This window comes from Amphibalanus amphitrite, unplaced genomic scaffold (assembly GCF_019059575.1).
Source record: "Amphibalanus amphitrite isolate SeventyFive unplaced genomic scaffold, NRLGWU_Aamphi_draft 000338F_arrow, whole genome shotgun sequence".
NCBI classification, from domain to species: Eukaryota; Metazoa; Arthropoda; class Thecostraca; order Balanomorpha; family Balanidae; genus Amphibalanus; species Amphibalanus amphitrite.
In genome coordinates, this window is record NW_024881833.1 from 203,348 (window position 1) to 230,955 (window position 27,608).

General features: G+C 48.8%; 2 protein-coding genes and 1 pseudogene across 3 annotated transcripts in view; 1 reads left to right on the forward strand and 2 right to left on the reverse strand.

Moving 5' to 3' along the window:
* Positions 1-119: 119 nt before the first annotated feature.
* On the reverse strand, positions 120-18,419 carry LOC122388870 (annotated as a pseudogene).
* The window catches only part of LOC122388873 (protein Wnt-4-like), a 105,356-nt gene continuing 79,809 nt past the window's right edge, over positions 2,062-27,608 (forward strand). The window contains exons 1-2 of the mRNA XM_043380355.1: positions 2,062-2,097; positions 2,783-2,856. The gene's annotated coding sequence lies outside the window, so the exon portion shown is untranslated. The remainder of the gene's footprint in view (positions 2,098-2,782; positions 2,857-27,608) is intronic.
* LOC122388871 (solute carrier organic anion transporter family member 74D-like) overlaps positions 19,479-27,608 on the reverse strand; it is a 30,290-nt gene continuing 22,160 nt past the window's right edge. Inside the window, exons 10-13 of one of the 2 annotated variants that reach the window (XM_043380352.1) lie at positions 27,348-27,487; positions 26,243-26,371; positions 22,329-22,527; positions 19,479-22,147 (exon numbers count right to left, since the gene is read on the reverse strand). In XM_043380352.1, the coding sequence (XP_043236287.1) occupies positions 22,340-22,527; positions 26,243-26,371; positions 27,348-27,487 (457 nt within the window). In that variant the 3' untranslated portion in view covers positions 19,479-22,147; positions 22,329-22,339. Of the gene's footprint in view, positions 22,148-22,328; positions 22,553-26,242; positions 26,372-27,347; positions 27,488-27,608 lie in introns of both variants that reach the window. The other variant, XM_043380350.1, reaches the window with a different exon arrangement.

Below are 27,608 nucleotides of genomic sequence, written 5' to 3' on the forward strand. Positions count from 1 at the left end.
TAAACTTATCGTTGCATCATTCAGGTATTACTTGTAACAAGCATCGCAAGCCAAGCACCTCTCATTCAGTTGCACTGTCACAAATAACACCTAGCAATGGTGACCGCTGTAAACTCTCATTTAAACAGGTTGTTTATATACTCTCAGACACGTCATTCACATAATCTTGGTTTCCTTTCATGGTTTCACCATGGGAACAAAGAGGAAAACACGAACCATGTCTACAAATGGGGCATGCATCATTTACCGACATAAAAACCAGCTACCACATTTATGTCTCTATATAAACAATGTCAGTTAGGTAACGCACTTGCCTACGAGACTTCCCAATAACAACACGGCGCCGGCACAATCACAGTGCCCTGCTCACGGCCTCAAGTGTCCGCCAAATACTCTGTCCCAGCACTCTCGATATTTGCTCGTCACTAACTTAGGCTCAGCGGCGAGACCGTCTCGTTGGCTGGGTGGAGGGGGCACCCCTCTCCTGCTGACACTTTCTTATTTCTCTCTGGAATATATCGAGAGCTGCATTGGTTTGATAGTTATACAGTTGCTGTTATCGGACACTTTGGCAGGGACTGTGACGACGCTCCGTGACTGGCTGGGATTGCTGCAAACGTCTTTCACTTTCACCAAGCGTTCATTGTATGGCTCGGCAGATACACTCAGCGCCTCTGGTGGCCGCGTGACGGACTATTAGTGCGGGTCCTCCCGCCAGTAGTTGAGGTCTACGTGAGGCAGGACGCCGCTGTCGCAGGCCACGCGGGGGTTCCTGGAACAGGCCAGATACACCGGTGTCAAGTCGCGCTATCTGTGGGGATTGGCATCATCGTGCATACGGCTGGTTGACGGAAGTCGCAATTGAACGGCTTTTCCCTGATTTGCCCGCGTCGAAATTCATATTCGTGCGTCTAATGGTGATTCCCCCGGGTTTCACATAGCCTTTTTTCTTTTTTACTATTCTTTTTACTTTGTCTCAGGACACTAATAGCACGTAAGTTCTTATGAAGGAAATCACCAAGTCGTTCTTGTGGAACTTACCCAAATCTGAATTATGGGATTCTAAATATTCGTCGTCGGATGAGAAGCCGCCGCTCACCGCTGCGCGGTAATGATGGTAATAGGTACAATAGTTTCCGCGGCCTATCCCCGTAATGTTAAAGAACCCGCCAATTTTTTATTTGTGTTTCCGCCTGGAATCTCATTTCGCCTGACCAATCGTAATATCTTGTTCTATGTCCTTTCATGGAATTGTTTTTCCAGTGTTGTGTGAGATAATTATATTACACTGTCATAGTCAACTGACCAAATTTGAAGCAATTTGTAAAGTGAAATTCAAGACAGCAGCGACGTCTCTTAACCTCACACTGGCACCATATTCATACAGCACTGCGCCTGCGGCACTGCTTGGTTCAATCGTGTCAAACGCTTGGGTTATCTGAAAGGCGTGCACAGGTATGCCATAGGTGTTGTTGAATATAGACATTAGAATTAATTAGCGTTCGCCGTTCGGAGTGTTTACCATTGCTTGAAGTTTCCCTCATTTTTCGGGATTCACATAACATGTGCCATGTCTATTTAATTCGCATATTGCATGTCTTTTTCTGCCTCGGTATAGAAAGTTCTTGATGTCATGGCTTTTAGTTTGTTTTGTGACGCCGGTTCCCTAAATATTTAACCGATCCTCTTGCCGACAGGAAGCCTTTCAGTTGGGCTCAGACAGTGAAACGGACACGACAAAGATGAAAAAATGTAATGAAAGCAAGTCGTCACTGCCTAACATCAGAAAAGGATCCGGTCTCCCTGTATTGGACGGGCTCCCCAGCGACGGCTGTTCTCAGGCGCGATCCCACTACTGCCCGACACGGGTACTTTTGGCTGCTCGGTCGCCCGCCTGGCCCGGTACGCACCTCCTTAGTCAACCTGGCGACCCCGGACTCCTCCGGGGGCCCCATATTGATGCCGGGCTTAGTGCGGACACCCGATCGACACAGACCGCCGCTGGGGAGGACTCCCGCCCTCAAGAGATCCACGGAACCACGCCTCCGAGTAGCCGGATTACAGGAGCACGCCACCACTCCCAGCGAAGGGGCGAAGGTTGGTCGTTGATATCTATTGATTTTCATTGGCTTACTCACAACGTTACTCAGGCAAAATGTTTCAGGTATATGGAATGGAATAAACAGCTAATATAGAATATGTTATGAATAAGAGATGTTCATTAATTTTGATGAAGTTCCTTATCTTCTAGTCCACGTAGTCGTCCAGACAGCAATCCATGCCGTTGATTTTAATGTACTCGATGCGCCAGCGGTTGCTCCGACTGCGGTAGTGTAGTGGATAGGGTGTCCGGCTACAAAGTGAAAGGTCCCAGGTTCGCATCCGGGCGCCGAACGCTTTTTCGAAACCGACGGCAGCCGCGCCGTGCGGTGTTGACTATTGAACGCTATTATTTCGTTCTGTTTCCAAGTCACAATTATTCTGTGTTAATGTGACGTTGAAAGTGAAGCAGCAGGTAAGAACAGAGCGTATAGAGCAGACGTGTAGAACGGAGTAGCAGGTAAGCGCTTGTTTACTGCTGGCGTAGTCATTGAAGCTTGAAGGTGAAGGTGCAATGGGAAGGTAACAAAAAGAGCAGTCAGTTGCGATTTTAGCAATCTGAAACTATAAGAAGGCCTGCACACTTGCTAACCAGAGTCCGGGTGCTGTCACTTACGCGTCGTAGTCGGGTAGGACCAGCGGGTACACCTGGATGGTCCTGATCCTGTCCGTGTTGTCACAGAGGACGCGGGAGAGCTGCACCCGGCGGATCTGCTGCAGCTGGTCTGCAACAGTGTGAAGACACGGAGTCCGGGGGTGAGTGGCGGCGTCGCACTGGCTGCGGACTTCAGTTAGTCGGTAGTTCATTTATTGTTGTGTTTTTATGGGTTATGGGTATTTTTATGGGTTTGACCCGCAATTTGGGCGTCTGTTTAGCGTCCGATCGCTCCGGCCGTTACACATGAGGCGTCAATATGGCTTCCTGTCTTCAGCTATTACCTCAGCTCAACGTGCTATTCGTAACAAGGGTGAACCCGTCAAAATGATCTAATGGTACTTCTTTTGCCTAAGAGGTCAGCTGATGACCGGTGTGTCTCACCTGGTGTGAAGCTGGACGGCAGTGTGTCTCACCTGGTGTGAAGCTGGACGGCAGTGTGTCTCACCTGGTGTGAAGCTGGACGGCTGGCCTCCCAGTTCGTACCAGAACCGGTCGCCGTGGCGCACCTTGTGCATCTGCGCCGCGATGATGCAGGCGAACGTGGGGCCCACCATGCTGCTGGGCAGCGGCCGCTCCGAGATGCCGCCCGAGAACAGGTCAATGTCCCACGGCGACCTGGGTACAGGGGTCAGCGGTTAACGCGGCGTGAACTCAAAAGGGATTTCACTCTGACCTCGGGTCAAACGTCGCACAGATGAATGACGTCAATGGCATATAATGTGACTATATGTTAACTACGTGAAAAGTTTTTTGGGGGAAGCATTTTTTAAAGAATGTTTCTCTTCCCTCTATAAATTAGCACCTATTTGCAGGCCCAGAACCTGTCAGTGGATCCAGATCACACATGAAATCCTGCCGTCCATACCCGTCCCGCACGAAATCTCTCCGCGCGCCCGTCTGCCACGGGACGGCTGCCAGACCGGTTAGTGGGTGCTCTCCGTGTGCCGGGAGGTGATCGGACGTTTTTAACTCGGTAGGCCGGTGACGGACCGTGCTGACGGGCACAATGTCCGGCAGAGCTCGCGCTGAGACTGGGTGTAGGTACGGCCTGCCAGCTAATGTTGTTTTCTCATCAGTAGAGCTCGGGCCGGACCCATGGGGATACGTGGACCTGCAGTTAACAGTTTTTCAGGTGCCGTCTGCTCACCGGTAGAGCTCGCTGTAGAGTCCGGCCGTGTGGTTGCTGACGTACTCCCTCAGCTCCGGCCAGTGGCCGGTGGTGGGCAGGCCGCACCACTTGCGGTAGTGCATGTAGCCGGGCACGCCCATCTCGCGGGCGCGCTGCAGGTTCAGCGACACCAGGTCGATGCCGTGCTCCTCGTTCGGCTGACGGAACAGCATGTTGGTGACCTGCGGACGGAGGAAGAGGAGGAGAGGTAGTCAGTGGTTGATCCTTTGAGATGGTCTGATTTGCCCAGCTTATAGAAGCTATTCATTGCTTGAGAGATATTATGGAAAATACTGTTTAAAGTCTGCATTTCTGCGAGAGAGCAGCTAAGCGATCACTCGAACTATTATCGAACTTACGAATAACTAACAAAAAATGCATTTAAAAACGTTTGTCCAATGTTTATGAGCATATTCCCCTTCCTCACGGGACAGGATTGCGTTTGTTCTCACCTCCTCGGTGATGGCAAAGTCCATGGCCATGGCCGGCTGGTTGAGCTGTCCCAGGATGTACCTACTCGTCGACGGCACCCGGCTCGTACAGGTCGAACGGCCGCCGGATCAGGTCAGCCAGGTTCCGCTCCGCTGAGGGCGAGGCATGGGGGGGGGGGTGTCAGCGGGTCAGACGGCCGCCGGGTCAGGTCTGAGAGGTCACACATGATAATGCACCACACCACAATTCGATATAGAAGCAAACATATATAATTCGACGCTGGTTTCTAACCGAACAGTGCAAACCACTCGGTTGTGTCAGTCGTTCTGCACAGCGTGCCACTGACACTAAGCTGGCGGCTCATTTTTGTTTTGTGTCCTGAGCAGCCGGCGTGTTTCACCGACAGATTAGGGCAGACCACAATCCTCGCCAGGTTCGGGGCACGTGGAGGTGCGGCCGACTGGCCAGCAGGACATATTGTTCTGGAAGCTGGGACAATGTACAGTCCGCACACTACCGGGCTGCTTGCATGTGGTGCATGGACCACTGGCACATGCGTCGCCTTTGGCTCAGCTCCACTATTCGACGATAAATACCGATCTATTTCTGCATGTGGCCTCACTTTTCGGCGGTATTTACCGATGCATTTTTGCGTAGCCCGTAGGGCTCCGCTTTTCGACCGTACTCGCCGATGCATATACTTATACTATATTTGTTCATACTTAGGGGCTAGGGCTCAGTTCTTGATACTTACCGATATTTATTCGTGCGTGGGGCTCCACTTTTCGTCGGTACTCACCGATATATTTGTGTATGGGGGTCCATTTTCCTATGGTACGGGGCTCCATTTCGATGGTACTCACCGATATATTTGTGCGTGGGGCTCCACTTTTCGACGACGGTCGGCAGCAGGCTGTGGCCAAAGCGGTACGCTGACGTCATGAAGCCGAGAGTGATGCTGGGGTCCTCGTACTCATTATATCCGTCCCAGTAACCCTGCAGTAGCAGACACGGAGAGGACGCGCCGTGAGAGGTGTGACGGAAACTAGAGGCATTTGATGCATTTAAATTACATATAGGTTTCAAAATTAAGCATTTGACTGATAAAACTGTTCAAATTTACCCATGCTCAAGGCGATGATTGATGCCCATTATAACTCAATGAAAGCATTTACCGTATCACCTTGCTGAGATAACTTATCGCTTCACTGGTTTAATTCAGCTATGCTTAATTACATGATAACCTTGTATTAACACGGCGTTCATTGACAACGAAAACTCGCTCTGTGATTTGCAAAATCACCGAGGTACCAAGCACGACTTTGTCGAATTGCTAAGGGCAAACAAAATACAATAATGAAGTGGTGACCTAGTTCTAAACTTCGGCGCTAGGACACATGTTTGCGCATTGCGCAATTACAAATCAGTGCAAAAGAACGGTAGGTACGCTTGTTACAGCCCAAATACACACTGCAGTTGCAGCACTGCTTTTCGTTTGACGTGTGCTATTTGCAGTTAATTTTTGCTGCTAATGCAGGTTTGATGTAACAATTCCACGGAATCTGGCCTTTCCAGCACGAGGAAATAGATCTTTACTGCCTACTGATTATATCGCTATCGGAAGATACATTGATTGGTAAACGTTGACTGACAACACCGTTCAATAATGCCTCAAAGTTTGGCAAACAGGCCACGGTTAGACACGACAGTCGACAAAATAGCATGTTCTCGAGACAGGTGATGTCAGTGCTCGCTCTCCATGCCACGACTCACGTGATCTTGCAGAATGAGGTCGTGCTCCTGCATGGTCCGCTTGCCAAGCAGCATGGGAAGGAACTCGTTGAAGGTGATATGCTGGATGCAGGCGATCACAATGCGGCGTGTCTCCTGAAATATCCGCAGTAGAATGGGAGGTCGGTAAGCCTCTGCTATCTCCCTGTGGATCTCTGCCCTGCATCGTAACCCCGTTCTTTGCGACCACGACGTTGCACAGGCCGTTTTGTTACGTGTGAATCATGGGGTTACGTAAAACGAGGACAGCGCCACACTGCACGTTTGTGCGTGGAGCCCGCGGTCGGTCGATGACCGCAGTGACGCAAGTCCTACTTCCGAGTTCGCTCCAGGAATATTTACCTAGTCCAGAGGAAAAGACGCGGAGTGCGTAGCGGAACTGACCAGATCGGCCAAGATCGGCTTGGTGTCTTATCTCGAGACTCCAAGGACACCCAAGGCAACTGCCATTTACCATATCCTGTCCATTGCAATGGCCATGCTTTATTTAAATCATAGCACTACTACAAAGCGTTACGGTCGATGCCGTAAAGCTTATTTCAGTCAACAATTTATGCATTGATCAGTCTTCTGTCAATGTTATTGGCAAATTGATTTGAATATATGTGCATTGTATAGATTATAGGTTTCATTCAACGATAATGGAGGGACACAGTAATATAACATCTGAGCAGTGTTCTAATCGTTAAAAAATATCGCTAAGCTTGCGCTTAATGTTATAGCCTTTCAAATTATTTTCCACTTGTTCATAACTACCTGGGGAGACGGTTCGGTTCGTTTTTACCTGATACAGCCTCTCGTCATCCCAGTGTGGATTGAGCTTCTTCAGGATGGCACAGATGCGGTTATGTTCTCTGAACCACGTCAGGTGCATTGTACTCAGGATCAGTTGTTCGTTCACCCTGATTTCGCCTGTTGTGGGGAGGTAGACACCCGTCAGGTGAGGCTCAACATTTAGGCGTACCCATTGACGTTGTTAAGCTTGTGGCTAGTTGTATCCGTATAATTAACGTTATAATCGACGCCTTATACCCAATTGATGATCTCGGGCACAACCAGAAATACACGGAAGTTGAAAAAGTGCGCTAAAAACATTAAAATGCTCGTGCAGATTACTCGCTTCTAGTTCAAAAAGTGATTCAGACCCTAGTCGTCTCTTGCTCTGTGTCGAGTCATTGTATGGACTCGGGCACGGTGATGCAAACCGATGCGCTGAAACTTATGCTAGTGTTGCTAAGAGACGCTTGTCTTTGCTGACACAATGTCGGGTCTCGTGGGTTTCCGTTCTTACCTGCCAGGAAGCACCTCTGGCCCGGGTGTTCTCTGATGCATCCCTCGTCGTGGTTTTCGAACCTCTGCGGCAGCAGCGGCAGCATGCCGTACTGCTTGAAGTGCTCCGGCATGTACGACTTGAGTTTGCCACCCTCGAACATCCGTAAATCGCTGTCAGCACATTGGCTTCGTCAGTGAGGCCGGTTTTCCACAATTATACTGTACGAACTATGCAGCACTAGTGCCATGTTGAGATTTAGATGATGTGTATCTAGCCCGTGTCTTTGAGCTCAGCTCGTAGTGTCACGGATACCGCACTAACCTGGCGGCCTCGTCGGTTCCTCCATACACGGTTCCGCCGTCAATGACTGATGTCAGGACGTTGAAACCGGAGCGTGAACCTGTCAAAAGGGAGCCCATCTTATACCACTGTCTTCTGCTATATAGAAACATAATAAAATTACCACAAGTAAGTTGAGATAGAAATTACAATTTAAGATATAACAGGATAAGACGTGGGGAAAATGTTGTTAATGTGTTTCATTGTTTCTCCATTGTTCCTCGCAGACCACTCATCTTTCATCATCTGTTTATTGATTTAATGAAACCCTTTTCATGTGAAAAAGACCTCAAAATCGTCATTTGGAGAGTCCCACGGCCCGCTCACCGAGTCTGCAGAACTGACGGATGCCCGGCTGGCCGCGCACGAAGTTGATGCAGTCGACTCCATAGCGCGAGAAGAAGCGGTCGTCGCGCGGGACAGAGATGGGCAGGCAGTCCTGGGGACCCGAGTTACGACAGCAGTCCTCCGGCTCGTTCAGGGTCCGCTCGTCTGCGGACAGGTGAGGTCAGGTCAGGGTAGGAGAGGGCAGGGCAGGTCAGGCTAGGGCAAGGCAGTTGAGGGATAATGGTGGCTGGGTCCGGATAAGTGATTGATTTGCGATCTAGTGGAAACGAGTTCAATGCAAACAAACATTCATTTGTAACATTTCTCTTTGCAGCGTTAGAATTGACGGCGTATGATGTTTTGACTCTATGCTTTGCGGGGAAAATTGATATTTTTTATCACAACAATAGACATGATGACACAGTTCGATGCAGCATCCAAGTAATCGAAGCCGGATGTAGATGTGAAGGTTGTGCGAAGGCCGAAGTAACTCCTGACCTGGCCGTGTGAAGGTCAGCGTGAAGTCGTGGTCCATGAACTGTCCCCAGGCGATCATCATCAGCGTGGAGGCGTGGTCGAACAGGTCACGGTCCTTGTGCACCGTGGCCGAGACGATCCGCGGGCTGGGCATGTCGTCGATGTTGGGCCGGTCGATGCCGTCCGGGTACACGGGCTCCAGCAGCCTGATCAACGAATCAACACACAGTGTATGAGAGCCAGCCTGATATACAGCATGGGACACACGATATGCAATGTGGAAACGAGGAAAAATATTGTATGCATGCCCGGTAAACATCATCTTGAATGCCACTGTAATTATGTCAGCTGCAAATTATAACAGGCCAAGCCTTGCCAAAACGCATGTCTAAGCTTATGTCTTCCGTAACTAAGCATGATCGATCGCGGCACCCATGAGCATCCGCACAGTTTGTCAAGGTGATCACAGCAGGACGCCGAAATCTGCCGGCCTCGTCTCGCTCAGGCTGTGCAGAAAGGCGTCCCTGGCCTTCACAAGCGTGCACTAAACCGCCGAGCAGGCTGTCCCTGCCGTAAAAAACGCCACCGGTCCTCACCGCTGGAACTGACGCCTGGTGGCGCCCCAGTTGGGGAACTTGACGTTGTTGCACAGGCCGTCGATGCGCCGGTAGGTTTTCGGATGGCATTTGATGGGACTGGCGAAGTCCGGACATATCTCAGCGATCGATGTGTATAGCGTGTCCGCCTTCGGCAGGACGTGTTCAATCTCGTATCGGGACAGCTTGTATCTGAGAAAATAGCGTTGGATGTAGGGGAACGGTGCGTCTGAAATTTGTAGTGCGATTGCTTGCTCAAGTCCCGGGGATGTAGGTATTTGAACATAGCTAACATTCTACCGTAGTTTATGTTATCTATGATTGAACTTTTGCTTGGACAATGCCTTTAAAATGCTAATAACATGGTGAAATTAAACTGACACTAAATCGACAGGTATTTTTATTTTTACCCAATATTTTCATTCTTTTACTTTCCGCATGTTTTAGTGCAATTTCACTTCCTAGGGTCATGCCACGGTAAAAATAGATATCTTACCTGTCCGCCAGGATAATGGATGTTTTCAAAAGTGCCTGTCCAACTGACGCCACATTGGGCGGAAGCCATTCCTCGCCTTTCCCGGGCAGATTGAGGTCTGAAACATTCACAAATGGGTCGGTTACTAATTGCCGTAAATGAGCGAAAGACGAGCTAATTGCAAAAAAAACGATAAAAACCTTGCCTTTGTTCCAGATTGCATCTGCTTGTGCGCGATAGTAGTTTAGGCTGATCATGATTGGTAAGTACTACCATCCATCTTACCTACAAAGTGGAGTGCTTCCTGGAAAGCAGCTTCAATCGCGTCATGCGTAATGCATTCCCTGAAAAAAAAAATGACAGCTGATGTCAAGCCAGGACTGCCGCATTGGTAATTGCGTCGGCGAATCAAGGTAAAGATATGTTTCGTAAATGCATGCCTCTCCACCAAGCCTAAATGTTTTATGCTGCAAAGCAGTATAAGATAGTGACGCTATGGACGTCTTGTTCAACGGCAAGATCAGCCTAACATCTACCAATTACATCAGCGGAGTGGTGTCAGAGAAAGCCCACGGAGGACACGCTCTCGATCGACCTCGTCACGGAGGGTCACGTGACCCTTTCCCGTGACTGTCCCGTGAGCGTCACGTGACAGCGCGTGACGGCGCGTGACTGCCGGTCAGTTCCGTGTGCGAGTTTCTGCTCCGCTCGCAGTGAAATCGTCTATGCGGAAAACTTGGAGCACACGTGTTTGGCTGGTGCTGACAAGAAGAAACACGGGGCAGCGCTCTGCTCGCCAAGTGGCAGAGCTAATTTGTGAATTATGCAAACCGCCGATTATTTCAACATTGAAACTACAGATGATGCAATGTTAAACACCACCTGTCTGTCCAACTATCCATTCATACGATTAAAGGGACAGTATCATCGAAAAAAAAATCCATGTATGGAGCTGATTTTTTTTACTAGCATTTCTTATTTTTCTGAATCAGAAAAAAACATAGTTTGAGGACCGAACTCGGTGAAAAATATTGCAACCACATTTCATTTTTATGATTCATTTTCATGAGCGAACCACCACTATACAAGCATGGCCGCCAGTTTGGAAGCATGCAAAATTACTACAGAACTGGCGCAGATAATACATTATTGACGCTACGCTTACGCGGTCGTTCTTCTGATTGAGTTGTCCTTAGGGAGAGGTAGCCTTAGGTATTGCCTATAAAAATATAACGTGACAATTGGAGGGAGTGACAATTGGTCGTGACAATTGACAATGGGAGAAAATATCACGTGACAATCACGTGATAAACGTCATACATTGGAGGGAGATTGTGATTCAAGCTGGAGGAATTCCTTTGTTGAGCCGCTAGAATCCGAAGGAAACAGCGGAAATTGCCTACGAATATTTAATGAATTTAACGGTGATGAATAAGTGCGAAAAACGTTTTGGCTTTATAAAATTTGATGAAATGACCAGGGTAAAAGTTTTATTACTGGCGGTCAATTCAAAACGGCGCAAACATTTAAACAGTGAAGATAGTGAAGCACGATGCAAAGTGTGGTACACCTTTCGTACTTTGAGCGGCGATAGCGGGATAACGGTGTGGAGCTTCGAGGATCGGTCTTCAGTTCCCGGACCAGAAAGGTGGGGCCTATGCAATGTCAAATTTCATCAAAATGGTGATACTGTCCCTTTAAGCATGCATCCTGCGCTGTACAGTGTTTATACATATGAAAGGAAAAACTGCTGAGTAGATACCGACATTACAGTTACTGGTTAGGGAAGGCACACAGGAATCAACATATTTCTATTTCGTTTACTTTTAGCATAACATTCCTTCCAAGTACTTGATTTTAATGTATATATAACGCAGCTTCTTAACCCGCGCCCTGCTGGGGGGGGGGTGTTTGAACACCCCCCCTTGTGGTTTTTCGCAAATGTCTCACAAACGGCGGCGCGGAGCGCCGCCGTTTTTGGTACACCTTATCATACATCACTTCTACACATGTTGTAAAAATTTCAGACCATGGTCGTTCAAGGTCAGGTCACCAGGTCACTTGAAGTGACCTCACCTCATAAAAAGTTTCAATGTCTGTCATAGCTACACCGAGTGACCGATCGCTTTGAAACTTTCAGCGATTGCTAAGAGCAATAGCACGTACAAAATGTTTATCTCAGAATTTTGATATCGATGACCTAAGGTCAGGTCAATTTTGCGACCTCCCCATTATAAGTCAATGGGAGAAAATTGAAATGCGCCTCTTTTGGACGAAAGACATTATAAACACTCCCAAACACTGAATTACAAGTGGTTTAGACACACTGAACATGAAAATGGTGTCGGTGACCCCTGTTTATGCCCTGAGGTCATCTTAGGTCACGAATGGTATCTACGAGTTTTTCGCAAATAACTTTTGATAGAGGCTTGCTAGAGCGATGAAAACGCATTAGATGTGTTCAGCTCGACGATACGGATCGACTGATATGCAACATGACCCTTTCAGGTCAGGTCATGACCTTGACCTGAGGTCAAATTTTCAAGTTGACCTTTCAAGGTCAAGTTAAAATTCAATCGATGCGTCTTGACGAGAGGAACACGATGCCGGTAAAAGTAAGCTCGTGCAAGGCTTGGGTCAAAAGTTATTGCTGAAAAACTGTTTCCGAAAAAATCGGCTATTTTTGCAGTTTTTGCCCCCTGCAGGCTAAACCGTTGACGTTAGGTCAAATCTGAGAGAATTCCTCAGAAAGGGCGTTAATAGGGCTATCGAATGCGCTTTTCCGCGGCGCTGTAGCTCTATTGGTTCCCGAGTTATGCGTTGGCATCTTGGAAATTGTCGACATTCGACCTGGAAATCGGCGAAATTTTGCCTTCAATGACCTCTGGTGACCTGACCTTTGACCTGACCAAAAAATTGACTGAAGTGATTTCGTCATTATTTTTGGCGCTCTTTCGAACGCCGCCTTCCGCGTATCGCTACGTGGCCCAGGAGCCGAGTTAGAAGGGGGGGGGGGTGTTCAGACACCCCCCCCCCCAGCAGGGCGTGGAAATCCAGGACCCCCAGCCGGGCGCGGGACTGCCGCGGGTTAAACTGAAATCTCTAAGCTTAATTTCATGAATCCAGTTTACCTACTTATTGCAAGCTGTAAAATTTTGCAACAGAAAAACCGTTGGATTTTTTTTCGGAAGCTTACCGAGATAAAGATTAAGCCATAAATTTTCATGATAGCGATGAGCAATGTGAAAAAGGGTTTCTGATTTCTACCAATAAAGAGAACATTTTGAAGTTGTAGCAAGGTCATATTGAAAGCTGCCAGTGTAGTGTTGTGATGCGCGCTCCCAAGTTCGTGATGCGCGCTCCCAACTTCTCGCTCTCTCACCGTCACCCACCGGCCCCTGGTGTCCAGGGCGCCCTCGGTGCGCGGCTGTCGAAGCGCCCTGAAGCTCGCGACTGTTTCTATCTTTGCTCACCGTTCCGGGAGTTCCAGGGCGCAGTCGGTGCGCGGCTGTCGGGGTGCCCCGCCCAGCGGGTCGACGCTGAAGTTGCCCGCGCCCGGTCGGAAAGCGGTCCGGTACTGCGGCGGCAGCGGCATCACGATATCGACCTCGTCCAGCGGCGGCGGCGCCACCAGCGGCAGCTCGCGCGCCGGCACATCCCCCAGCGGAGGACGGCCGAGCAGCGGGTCGGCTCCGCGCCCCTGCGGAGCGCCCATGGGGCGAGCACGGCCCATCGCGGCCGCACCGGGTGTGGTGCCGAACGTGTCTCGCCGGTACGTGTAGCTGGTGGGAACTCCGGCGGCCGCGGTGGCCTCCCGCAGAGCGGCTCTGCCCTTGTGGGCGGCAAACGCCGGCTTCAGCTGCTGGCTTAGCGGTGCCAGCGGGGTCGCCGTCGGGTCTATCGCCGCCGCCTTAGACGATCCGTAAAGCCCCTCCAGTCGCTGGATCTCTCCGACGACATCGACGCCGGGCGCGCGATGCCCCAGGCCCGGGTGGACGTCGGCGACGCCGGCGATCTCGCGGGGCGGCAGGTTCAGGCCGGCCGGCAGGTTGGGGTCGAAGGCGAGTCGCTGCGCGTGCAGGACGGCGCGCGAGGCGCGGGTGAGCTCCGAGGCGGCGGCGAGGTTGTCGCCGGCGGCGAAGCTCCAGAACTGTTCGGGGGGAGGTCGGACGGTGAACGGGGCCGTCTGCTGACCGCTGACAGCGCCCAGAAGCAGCGGCAGCGCCGCCAGCAGCCGCGCCGCCGCCACAGAGGACCTGCAGAGCAGCTGGACGTCAGATCGGGGACGGCTATAACACCAACGGTCTTTCCCGACAGATGGTTCTTTGGCGAAGGACAAAACCTTCAATGATATTTTGTTTTGGGAAAAAGATGAGTTAGTAAATATTCAATGGGCGAATCAGCAACTCTAGAACCAGTTCGAAGGCAACAAGAGTATGACTCGGAGTCTCTGAGCTATACTGCTGCTCGATCGGGAAGTTTGAGTGAAACGGCAGGCTTTAGAGTCACATTGTCACTTTTATCGAATCTCAGACTGCTTCATTTCGCAATTGGTGATCTCTTTTTCACCTCAGGTTATTGTCAGTGATAGTGGGAACTGTTTTTACTTGGCCCAGCCCAGTGTTTTCATAGAAACTAAAGGAAAAACTGGACCTCATCAAATGGGGTTATGATACAACCCTCCCAGGTGTTGGTTAAGTAATCGATAATTATTGCCTTATACAGTGCGTGCCTTGCATCGTCCATGACAAAAAGCGTGGCGATATGCCTTTGCTTGTTTCCTAATTATTGATGGTAATGTTACCTATACCTATGTCAGCTGCATGCGTGTGATTTGCCGGCAGCGCTAGTCATGAGTGGCGAACGGGGTTCTTTGATCGAGGCCAACGTTGTTGAGTGGGTGACATAGAGTCTATAGGTTGTTTTTACCGCCCTGGGTGACTATATTTGGCCTAGTTTTACCCCGCCGGTGCCGGGACCAGTTTGACCAGCCTGACCCGGCGAGTGACCCGGCTAAAATAGCTGACCGACACACAATTGGGCCTCTATCGGACCACGCCCTGCCTGTACGGGTCAGCCCATGGTCTGTCAGCAGCGTCCCAACGCTGGCTCGGTCGACCGACTGCGTGCTGCGCAGGCGGACAGCAAGAGCCTGGGAAAGTCAAAAACAATGACGGCTTTGTTAACTTGTTTTTAGGTCTGTTTTTACGGTTTCCCCATGGCCAAATACACTCCTAGACGACATAAATTCGGGGACGTCCCTTTACATCACTGTTGTTTTATATCTGTTGCAGGCACTTTAGAAAAGCAGTCATTTTGTAAAATGCCTAGGCATTTTGCAGAATGCCTGATTTTCCAGGCTTTTTGCAAAAAGCCTAGGCATTTTACAAAATGACTGACTTTCCAGTCATTTTGCAAAATGCCTAGGCATTTTACAAAATACCTAGCCATTTTACAAAATGACTGAGCCGCGTGTTGTAGATACGAGTACCTAATTATATACGTTTTGGTAGCGTGTAGGTGGACCGAGGAGTCCAGCATTATGACCAGAGGAGTCCAGCAGTGGGAAGTCCATACCTACCTCTCTCTATTTTGAGAAGTGCAGGCCCGCGACATTTCCAACCCCCACGTCAGCGACGCTGCTGGATTTAAAATGATCGATCTGGAGCGTCAACAAACGACTGGCCCTATGCCGGCCTGTATCTGTAAAACCATTAGAGGTCGCGAGGATTCGATCCCACACACTTAGGCGTTAGTGTCTTCTGAAACCAACGCTCTCGTCCTACGCCAAGCGACCTGATGATTCTCCCGATGTGGAGCTTGATATTTCAGGACCATGCAAGTAGGTACCTACTCAAAGCTGTCAAACAAAGACACAATCAAACAAAGACTACACTCATTCGTTTACATGTAATTGTACATCAACCGGGCCTGCCAATTGACTAGGGCCGGTCTCCGGCTGGTTTTGTTAGGTCTAGTTTCAGGCAGAACATGAACGGCGTTGATGTACTTGGGAGTTTTTACAGCGTTAACTAAACAATGCTTTATGCTACAGCCGAGTCTGCAAGTCAACCTGGTCGTTACTCAGCATTGTCGTCATCACAGAGCTTCAAATCGATCAGCTACAGGCTGAACACGTACCTATAGGGTATAGGAAGACGTCCAAAAACTGTTGGCCATAGTATCTGTAGTGGGATCTACGTTCCATGCTGGTCAGGCATTTTGCAAAATGCCTATATGCCAAAATGCCAAAATGCCTATTAGTCATTTTGTGAAATGGCTAGCCATTTTGAAAAAGCCTGGTTGCGTTCAGTCATTTTTCAAACAGCCGTCTTTTTGTAAAATGCCCAGGCATTTTACAAAATGACTGATTTTCTAAAGTGCCTGCAACATATCCATCTCGACCTGGCCAATCTATGCGAATTTCTCTTCATTTACAGTCTTCCCAAGCAGTAAGCCAGGCCCACTCGTAGGTATCATGACGGAAATCAATAGCTTATTTAGAAAATTCACATCGCAATACTTCCATAAAATATGTTAAAGATTCAAATGTTCAGCTTTGGCTGGAGACACAGTGCTCTTGATCTTTCAGAAATGCGTTGCAATGCGGAAAGTAACATTCAACTGATGTTGATTATCTTAGCTTCTCATACCGCCCGTTCAGGATAAGGCTGGTGTTTCCTCAGGCAGTTACTGACCTGCATGCCCGTTAGGTGGGCAAGTTTTATAGCCCATTGCATCAGGCCTGCTTTTTCGTCAGTGTAACACATTTATGTGATATGAAAAGGAACGAAGCGGGAGTTTGCTTGTTTTTTCTTTGGTTCATGCCTCTAATCAACGTCTACGTGATGACAATGACCTGATGTAACATTCAGTGCAATTTGCAGCTTTTGCTCGGTCGCCCTGTTTTCCATCTCCGCTCAGTCATGCGATGCAGGTAGCCAGCAATTTAGTCGATGAGGAAAACATGCACTCGCTGGACAAAGAAAGCCCGAGCTGTTGGTTTTACTGCGGAACTATCACAGTGTTGCAGACAGCAGGAGATGCTTGCGGCCAACAATGTCTGCTAGATAACTGGCAGCGAGAGGAAGGCGGACCTGTTATCGCTGGTATAGGAAAAGGAGGGATATGATTAGAACACGTCATACCTGACTGCCAGATATGCACAATAACGATAGTGGTTCCGGGGGGACGAAGCTGGATGAAGAAGACTTTTAAATGTCACTACATCATGAAGTTATGCGACACAACATATTCAAACCGCGACCTACCAGTTCCTCTTGAACCCCTCACTTAAACCCGCACATGACTGAGGAGGGCTCTTCATAGCCCCTCCCACTTTTTGCAACATCCTCACAACCGCTGAATGTATCGACACGAAACTATAACTGCTGTAAGGCGTATGTACCTACTACCTATATATCGGATTTTCAAAATTTTGGAAGTTTGAAGTTTAAGGTAGGTACCTATTTTTTCTCAATTTTTTATGTTAGTTTTTAAATTTGCATGAAATCGAGAACATATTATGTGATAGAACACATACTGATAACATACCCTCTTAAAATTTTAGCCCGATGTCTAAATGGCCAAGTTATCCGCTTTTACATTTTACCGTAGTCAATAATTCATGATAATCGATAATTCATATGCGATTATGTTATATATGCAAGTACGTTATATTGACAAATTATCGATTTCGATTCATGTCGCACGATAGATATCGAGCCCCGCCAGTCACTTGCGTTGTGGTGTTTCCAGTCATGCGTGGGTCAACACTCGCCGGACCTATATTGGTTTTCTACATACGCCTCGGGGGGCCGAGGCGAGTGGGCGGATAACACCCCCGCCCCGGCCCCTGTCCTTTCGCCCCTAATTGAGCTAGTGCCCTGCACAAAAATGAGTTGTGTGCCGTTGCGAGACGCAGCCACTGAAACCAAATTTTTAAGGTTTCAGCCTAACCTATGACCTCTGAGGCCAGCCCAAGTGCCGAAGGGATGGATCAGGTTTTCAGTAAATAACCGCCAAAACGGGTTAAGGTCAGGTCAGAGCCACTCAGGTCACAGAGGTAGTCGAAGGAGGTCATACCTATCGCAATTTATTCGATTCGGCAGGTCCTCCCGAGTCCATTGGTGGCTTTCCCGACCCACTAACTCATACTGATCGGGAGTTATTGACGAAAATATTTTTGAACTTAGTTAAGTCATAAATTCCATGTGATTCCGATTCCATGTGCTTGAAGTATATTGAGGTAATTTTCGGTGCAAAAATAACAGTTTCGTCATCTCCCCTATTGCCTTGGGTTGTAATGGTGCGGTCACGTGGTCGACCTGATATTAGTCACCTTTAGGAAAATCCTAGATATATAAGTTGTGAGACCTCTGAAGTATAACTAGGTCCTGACTCCTGTCACTTGTCTCTCCATTCAAACTCATCTGGCTCTGAGGGTGTTGCGGAGGTGCGACACTTTAGGACCTTGCAGAATTTCTTTTGAAGAAAACAAAATGCCATACGATCAGACGATCGTCAACCTCAGCCTTCCAGCATTAATCATTGGTTCTTGAGATGTGATTTAAACCTTTTGCGTGCCATCTTCCTAAACTGCCCGCCGAAATTTTCAGCAAACATGAATACGCTCAAACACAAACACACGCCAATCCACTTAACACCAGCCGAGTAGGTTTGGCAAAGCCTTGCACCCCACGGTCCCCCTGTGCCCTCTGCCAGACCCACCTTGTGCCGTCGGGCGTCGGCCGGTGCCGGGTGTGACGCTCCATCCTCGCCGCTGTCCGGGAAACCACTGACCGCCGACCGGCCGCCAGTCGCCACGGCACCCGGGCCGGCGCCGTGACGGCCGTGACGGCCCGGCGGCGGCGTCACGGCGACCGTCACGAGACGCATGTCTCGCGAAAACGGCCGCCGATGCCGCAGCCGCGGGAGGGGATGTTGGGGCAGGATGGTGGACCGGGCGGTATATTGGGGTATGGAACTCAGGTCGTCGCTAAACGGCTGAGGTCTCTTCTCTAATCACAGGTAGGTTACGTGTAGTAGTGTAGGTAGACTGGGTAATTTGGCAACGCATGGTATCCCCTTAAACATCATGCGTGACAGTGCAAAGTTATTGATGACAGGCTGGGCTACTTTATATCTTGCATTTGATCCTTTATCTTTGCGTACAACTATGTATAATGGTAACTTTGCATCTGTGAGATAGGGAGAGTTTTTAGGCAATCTTGTCCTGACTTAGGCTGAATCATAGGCTAGGTATTATCATTGTTCCGGAGATTGTGATGTCATTGTCTTAGTGCATGGTGCATACGTCATGGTTCGGTCCAGCTCTCCTTGTGATGGTTGGTACTCCCGCCTTTGTATAACGGCGTGTCTCCTATTCTCTATTAATTTCCTTCCTAGCTACTGCAAACATTCCTTAGAGAGACCAATTAATGTCGAACTGGGTATCTTATAGAAAAAGAAAAGTGACCCTTCGCTCAGTTTTCGTGTTTGTGTAAAACAGAAACTTCCTTCTTTAGCCACAAAGTGCTCTGCAGTGATATGGACGCTTCATATTATTCTTTTATTACATACAACACATGGTACAGCATCGTACACACTTTATGAACATTTATTTTTAAACGGCACCCTTTCATGTACAAATGTCACTAATATTTATCTGCATCGAAAAAAATATATATATATTTTTTTTTTTACAAATGTTAGTTTAGTTGGACGTTTCCGTTTCGCTCGGAAGAGCCCCGCACGGGGCACTGTAGACTAAGCCTCAACTCGCACAGCTGATAGCGATTTGTGGAAACAAAAGGCAGAAGGCATCCCGATCAACTAAAGCACCTTTCTGTGATACTTGACAGGATGACCTTACAGTTCCCAGATCAGTACAGAAGGTACAGTTTTTTTCAGAGCACAGCGATCACACAAAATCATGTTAACCGGCGTTATCCACCAAGCACTGGCCAGCGCACGGATGTGAGACATTAGGTACGATGATAGATACACGGATGGCTAATAACGAAACAAACGTCATGTTAGCTTCTGACATTTCCCTCCAGACCCATGTTTTTACCCTTCCCCTATACAGTAGTGGGACATTAGACTTGCTGATATTCTCAACATAAGAACGTATCAGCACAATAACACATGTAACCCTCGGTCAAATGCGGACATGAATATGACAGTAGGTATGTGTTTTTGACGACACAACAGTTCTGATATACACGACTGCATTCAAATAAACAAATGACATATACTATTACCGCATTGCTTTTCATATGACAAAGTAAAACATGAAAGGAAAATCCTTTCGGTGAATGAAATAAATTATTTGCACAATTGATATTTTTTTTAGAAACTGATAGAAGCTTGTAATGTTGGTAATGCATTATGGGCATAGCATAATGAAGCTTCACTTAAAAATGAGTGGTTCAGTTGACTGCGAGAGGCGATCTACCTTCATCAGTACTCAGTGAAACGCATACCACACTCCGTATGATGTAAGTAACGACAATGACTTAACAAATTCTGAAGATAAGTTTTAATTTTGTTGCCATCACAGGCGATCAAAGAGGATTGTTTTGGCGGAATTGTCATTGGAACCGGAGCCAAATTAGAACGTAGACAAGACGCGCTCCGTGCAAGAGTCACATTTATATTTCGGTGTTTTGCCACACATCATCATTGCTTCGATTCACACCTTGCTTCACCTCATTCGTCAAATGGGGTCCCATTTGCCTATATTTTGTATCAAGGTATCTGGAACAAATGTCATGCTGTGCTATTGAAGTAGGTACTTATGTCTTGGTCAAAGGTCACTCATCCAGTTTTTCGCCTTATAGCATTGTCATATAAGATGTAACTTCAATTCCAAACACAGAGTGTGCCGGCTCAGGTGAGCACATTTATACTGCTGGACGGTTTTCTAGCCTCACCGGCGACTGACCTATGCGAGGTCAATGGTTCAATCAACGCCACGTGACGGGAGTGTGGGAACCACGTCCTCGCATGAACGCGGAAGGTGTCCAGAGAGCCATGCTCGAGGTGACGCGCACATTTCTGGCCAGATGGCGGTCGCAGGGGTGGACGCGGGACACTTCTGTCCACCGCGTGCTGCTCCGACAGTGACCCGCCGGTCACGACGACTATAGAGCTGCCGGATCGAGTCGCATCTACTGCCCGTAGAGCGTGGAGTTTCTGATGGTGGTGGGGTTACATCATAGTAACTTTTGTCTGAAGTATCAACACATACGGTTCATGAAGTGGATACGGACATAATAATGACTGTCATTGATGTTGGCTTGTGTGTTCAAATGCACGCCTAAACTAAATTCCGTTGCCGTTTTATCAATCAGTTTTGGCATAGAATTAATATGATTTACAGAATTTCCCCGGGCAGCATACCTACGATTGTCATGTTAAATATTTTCCTTGACTTAAATGCAGGTTAAATCCGACCAACGCCAGTTTTTTATCATTCGCCCTGTTATTCATGGTAGAACAAAAGTATAGTGGCGATAAATGCAAAGACGAACTCTTAGTTCACTTCCTTCATCAGCGGGTGTCTTTTTGGGTGGGAAAGTTCTGAGCATCAGCTAAAGGCCGCATTCAGAAATATAGGACATACGATTCGGTTTAGTATACAAACATTACATTTTCAAACATCTCCACAAATATAAGTGTTTCACTGCACACAATACTGGCAGCCACACGGCTCACTCAAAAGTCCAGTCACAGGCACTCCCTTCAAATATGTGCCCTTTCTCAGCTCGAAATTCCTTCAATCTAACCATTCGCACCACTCTTCTCTTCATAGGACATCAGTGCCGCCAGCTCGGAATAGGTCACGTTTTTAGCTGCAGCGTCCACCGTTCTCTCGACATCTCACGTGTGAGCGCGCTGCTGTACCTCTAACCCTCTCCCTAGTAGAGCTCGCGCCCGGCTGAGGGAGTGGCGCACAGGGCTCCTCCTTAGGGCCGGCGCTGTTTGAGTCACAGCCTGATCAGGGCACTGGCGCACGGGCGCGGCTACGGCACACGCCGGGACGTGTTCACTGCAGTCTCTACTAGGCTCGGATCAATCCGGCAGCTGCCGAGGACAGACCACAGCCGGTCAGACACACGGGAACCGCCGATGGTGCATACTGCTCCCCGCCGCTGCCGCAGTCTGTAGACGGTTACCACTGCCGCAGACTGCTGGTTACTGCTGCCACAGACTGTTGCCACACACCGCTTCCCGCCGCTGTCTCAGTCTGCAGACTGTTCGCCGCTGCCACAGACTGCTGCTTAGCGTGGTCCCACCGGCACCGACACAGTGGAAACACAGCCTTTCGGGTGTGCGTCGCCGAGCAGCCAGCCGCGTGGACTCGGATGCGCGTGTCATGGCCCCCACGGTACGGCTGGCTAGTCCTCTAGCCGCCGTGGTTCGGTGCCGGTAGCTCAGCTCGCGTAATACCTGTTACAGAAGAGCCCTGTTGGCTCATCCGTTCGTGTTGGTGGTGATTCAGTCCCTGAAAAGAGCACACTGACATTACTAGTATGCTCCGGTACTGCATCATGGACGCCGGATGGTCATATTAAACATGACATGATTTTAAGGAGCCTTCTAAACTGCTTGAGTGGCTCTACTACCATCTAGTTCGACTGACCGCCGCAGTGTGCACCTTGCTTACCCTCCATATCAACACGTACCTTGTGCGTCGTCATGGTGCCTGTTTGAGCGGCTCGGCCTCCGGGTGCTGTCCGGCGTGCTCCGGGGTGCGGCTGCTGGCCACCGCGTGCGGACCGAGCTCGGCAGGGTGGCCGGCCGTGGCGGCGTTTATCTTCCCGGCCTTGTACCAGACGACGCAGTCCACCAGGAACGCGGCGAACATGACTGCGGACGTGATGCCTGCCAACACGGGGCGAGCGGGTCGCTGAAAGGGGCACTGAGACCTTTTTACCTCAGTTAGATACCGCTTTTTTATACAGATGGTAATGGCAAAGAAATGTTGACTGAAATTGTTACTTTCAGCTTGATATTTCCACATTGGTTTAGATTGTCATGTATATACAGGTCTCGCGAGATTAAGCGGTAGGTTTTGCACTTTTACATTTCCGGTTATATCTCAGAAACTAATCGATCTACGATGAAGCCATTTTACACGATCATGGCCGGCTTGTTACCCAACAAGTCGATCGCATCTTCAACACTTAAAAGCTTAAGACGACGAAGATATAGCATGAAGTACACTAAATTTTCTAGGTGCAAAACCTACCGTTAAAACCCGCGAGACCTGTACGTTCAAGGATAGGGCTTTTGTCTCAGCTCTGGCTCTACCTGTGATAAGTTGTCCTTGGACGCAAAACAATGATAAGGTCGACTGGGTAGGGTCTGTCAAAGCTGCGCTTTTCTCCGGTGTCATGATGACATTTGGGTGCCAAGTTGTGTTCTGGGTTAGGGGAATTGGGTACATTTGATCAGTAATTTCCGCGAACAACTTGCAGATGTGACCTTAGCCTTGGTCAATTGTTTTGCTCAGGTATTGCGGTCAGATTAATCGTTCTCATTTGATTATCCAGTCCCCAGTACGCAGTATGATTCTTGAGACCGATGTTATAGTCTTCCTGACCAACAGTGTCACATGTAGGTACTCGAGTATAGAAGTGGGAACGATGAGCGAATTAACGCACCTATCTGCCACACAAACACTTTTACCATGCGGATATAATCGGGCTTCGATTGCGTCACGACCGGTTCAGAAGTAAAAGTGTCGAAGTGTTTGCTTTATGAGGGGCCCTGGCCACGTATTGCACAATGGTCTATGGCTTTGCTTGCCCGTGCCATACCAGCATGAGATGGACATAATCATGAGCTGTGTGGTGTTCAGTTAGATATTTTACGAGTTCTTCATCTATGCCTAATGAAGTATTATATTTGGGTGGACAGGAAAGCAATGTGTGATAAAATTAAGTTTGATACGGTGCATTTGATTACTTTGGTGAGTGGTGAGAATAAATCTCTCTTTTGTCGGCTGAAACGATAATTGTTGATCGTGAGCCTTTCACCTCCAATAGGTATCGATTTCTTTTTTGACCCAGTCCCCTAGAGCTGGCTAAGGTCAACGAATAATGGCCAGCTGGAACACCGAGTGCAACCGAAGGCGATTGAGAAACGCTTGGTCGCGTTGTAGCGTGCGTGTGTGGGGAGGCTCAAATGGGCTGACGGAAGGGCATGGGCTGTAGTCGGCTCACAATGCAGCATAACGCCATTCTCCCGGACCTGATCAGATAACTGGTTATGAGCAAACACATGAAACAAGCTCAGTAAAGAACACGCGTAAAAACTGGACCCGGGCTGCACAAGTGCGCGCGGTCCGGGGGCGTTTGAAACAATGAAGTGCCCCCATTTATAGTGTCGAAGGAACAGTCAGCTTTGGAACAGCAGGCCATGCTAGCAGGTAAACCCTATGATGCACTACAGGTGTTTTTAATTCATCAGAGAAGAGTACGAATTCCATGATTTGTATCAGTAGCGAATCCTTGGTTTGCATGAGCAGCTGTAAAATCTCAAAAGCGAGAAGTAGGTAACGAGTTATATAACCCGCCGCATTTGTATAGGTACTTACACATATAGTTCACCGGGTAAAATAACAGTTCACGAACGTGGCAAACAACGGCACAGTTAGAATTTATTTATTCTTATACCTATACGGAATTATCGCTTCTGAAGTGACTCGAACTGCAAAGTTAACACAACGTTTAGGCTGGAGACTTCCACACGCGGGTAAGTCGCGTGTAAGTGGTTTGCGGGTAAGTTGGCGTTTATCTCGCGTTTAAGTCGGCGGGTAACTTTGCCCGGAGACTTCCATCTGCGGGTAAATAGTTTGTTCGCTAAGTTAGCGAACGAACTTACACGCGAGCCACCCCATGTATTAAGTTCGCGGGTATCTTTTCGGTGGTGCTTTTTTTGGTCCTTAGGGGGTTTTAAAAGTTTATTCCTGTGCAAATTGTATGTGCAAGTGATAGACAATAGTGCAATCATCTAGTTCTGGCTTTTTCAGCCAGTTCGGCCTAGCCGTTCGGCTGCTAAGATTAGACGAATTTAAGGTCACCTTTTCATAGTACTGAGGCCAGTTTTACCAACAGAAAAATAGCCGCCTGGCGGAATTTTTCGCCTAAAGGCCGATTCACATACGGATCGAGAGCGGTAAAGCTCTATCCGCTTACGTGCTTATCGCGTTTGCACTCCGTATGTGAAACGGTCTTTAGGCAAAAAATTCCGCCAGGCGGCTATTTTTCTGTTGGTTAAACTGGCCTCTGTGCTTGTTGAGGGGTTACAAATTACGTATTTCATCACTGCAAGCATCCAGATGTTTTCAACAAGTCATACATGAGTAATCAGAGCAATATTTGAGTTGACAGAATTGAGGATGTAGGACTCAAATTTTCAAATACGGAGGTATTAGTCTATTTCCATCGCACCTATCTCCTTGCCACCAGCTGCTATTTCGTAATCTTCGGGATAGTGAGATGGGATTCGTATCGCATCCGAAATAATGTGATCGTCGAGCCAGCCGGCTAGTGTCGGGCCCCTGTCGTCGCACTTCGCGTTACGTGTCAGTGGGGCGAGGACCAGCTCAGTGGAAGCAATACGAGTGTCCGGTCAACAACCATGGACAGGAAAAAGAGGAGCAGAAATTTCAGTAGTAGAGACATGTTAGCCGATGTCATGAAGACTGAAGTAAAAGTCATCGAAAATAAGCGACACGATGGAATGAGTAATGAAGAACGAAAACGGTCTTGGAAGAACATTGTTACAGCCTGTAATGCAAGGTCAGAAGAAAAATGGGACTAGAAACAGCTGACACAGCTCTGGAGAGATATGAAAAGGACGGCCAAAAAGAACCATTAGCGGTTTTAAACGGCAGCAAATGGGCACTGGTGTTGGACCGGATCCTGCGCCGTTGGAACGTCAGCCACCCCCGCGACACGCACATATTAAACTGATCACTCGGTGATAATCGTCCTTTGTGTGGCATTGAATTGGACACCGACGACGCCTCACCGGTGAAGTGACGGGGCGGGGGTGAGGACGGGGGTGACGGAGACGAACCGACGAGGGCAGACGAGTAATCTGAGATACGGCTGTTGCAAGATCATGCAGTAGACTGGCGGTCGGCCATACAGAGTGAAATAACACAAGGCGATTAGCATTATTGATGCTGATTGGCACGGCTTCAAACGCTGTTCTGGTTAGGTTAATGCATCACCACATCCCATTGTTACGGCTGTACTCATTGCATGTGTAAAAACGCTGATTGGGGGCCACCGGTCCCATAAATAACGGAATTCCGCACTTGTTCATTGGACCAGCTGATCGCCGCATCCCGATCAGCTGATCGGGAAGCCCTTTAAACTGGCGTGTAAGTCGGCATTTAAATATTTACACGCGTGTAGCTACCCACCAGTTAACCGCGGATGGAAGTCCCCGGGTAAAAGTTGGTGGGCAGCTACACGCGTGTAAGGAAGTTAGCCACCAAAATAAACGCGAGTTAACCGCAAACTGGAAGTCTCCAGCCTTAATGACGTGCGGCGTTTTGAGCAGCGGGAGAGAGGACGCTCACCGAAGAAGAGGTGCCTGAAGCTGGTGGTGTCGTACAGCCAGCAGGCGCCGTCCTGGCCGCAGTTTTGCTTCCACAGCAGGCAGGCCGAGTCCACCACCGCGCCATAAATTATCGGACATGGTACGTTACCTGAAAATAGTAACACAGACAAAGTCTTAGTCAGTGTTCGTCAGTGTTAACTGTTAAACTGTACTAAGCTAGCACGTATCGAATCGAGTAACGAGTATCGTAACGAGTAGACATATGGCACCTACCCATCTGTTCAGTGCCACACATTTGACCTCGGAGTGGAGTTGAGATGAAAGACGGCATATTCGCTATAATGTTTATGTAGAACATATATTACATACGATATATGCGACCTATAAAACTGGGTACCTATAACCGAAACTATCCGGCGGCAGCTAGCCTGCGACTCTCACGGCGTTGAGCCGCCGCTGACTGGGCCAACCCGCTCCCGAACTCTCCTCACGCACAGTTCAGTCCCGTCATGTCACGAGTACTCGGGTCGTGACGCGCGTTCGTGACGCCGCGGGCCCTTTCAGAGCCGGTTCGGCCGGCCAGGTTATTGGCCCGGACAGTAGAAATCCGGAGGTGGGTTGAGCGGGCGAAACATGCTGTATTGAATGTGCTGCTGTTGTTCCTGCAGTAACCCTCAGTCTTTTGTCTACCGACCATTGAACTTTTGGCCACTGATCGCCGATCGTAATATTTTATCTCGGTTTATCGACCATTGGACATCAACCACTGGCCGCTGCTTTCTGACCACTACCCACTGACCACTGACAACTGACCACTGACCGCTGACCACTGAACATTGACCACTGAACACTGGCCACTGAACACTGCCTACTGCCCACTGCCCACTGCCCACTGACAACTGGCCAGATTTGACCAATGACCACTGATCACTGACAGTGACCACTGACAACTGACCAATGACCACTGACCAGTGACTGCTGAGCACTGCTCACTGTCCATTGGTCACTGACACCATTGACCAATTCCTTCTGACCGCTGACCCAAAGCTCACTGACCAATGACGGCTGTGACCATTGACCTAGCACTATCTTTAACCACTGCCCACTCTCTATTCTCCACTCACCGAACAGTCCGATGGCGACGGCGATGAAGCCGAGGGCGAGCGCCTTCTCGTGTGGGTCGACGCAGCGCAGGGTGATGAGGATGCCGCCCACCTCTGAGGTCGAGTGGATCAGCACAAACACACAGAATATCGGAATAAACCTGAAACGCACGGCAACAGTCATATGGTGGCTAGAAAGTACGCAGTGTCGACGCAGTCCGGCGTGAGTATGCATGATACGCGAATAGGAATGCTCCTTTAAACGTCGCAAATTGATTCCGT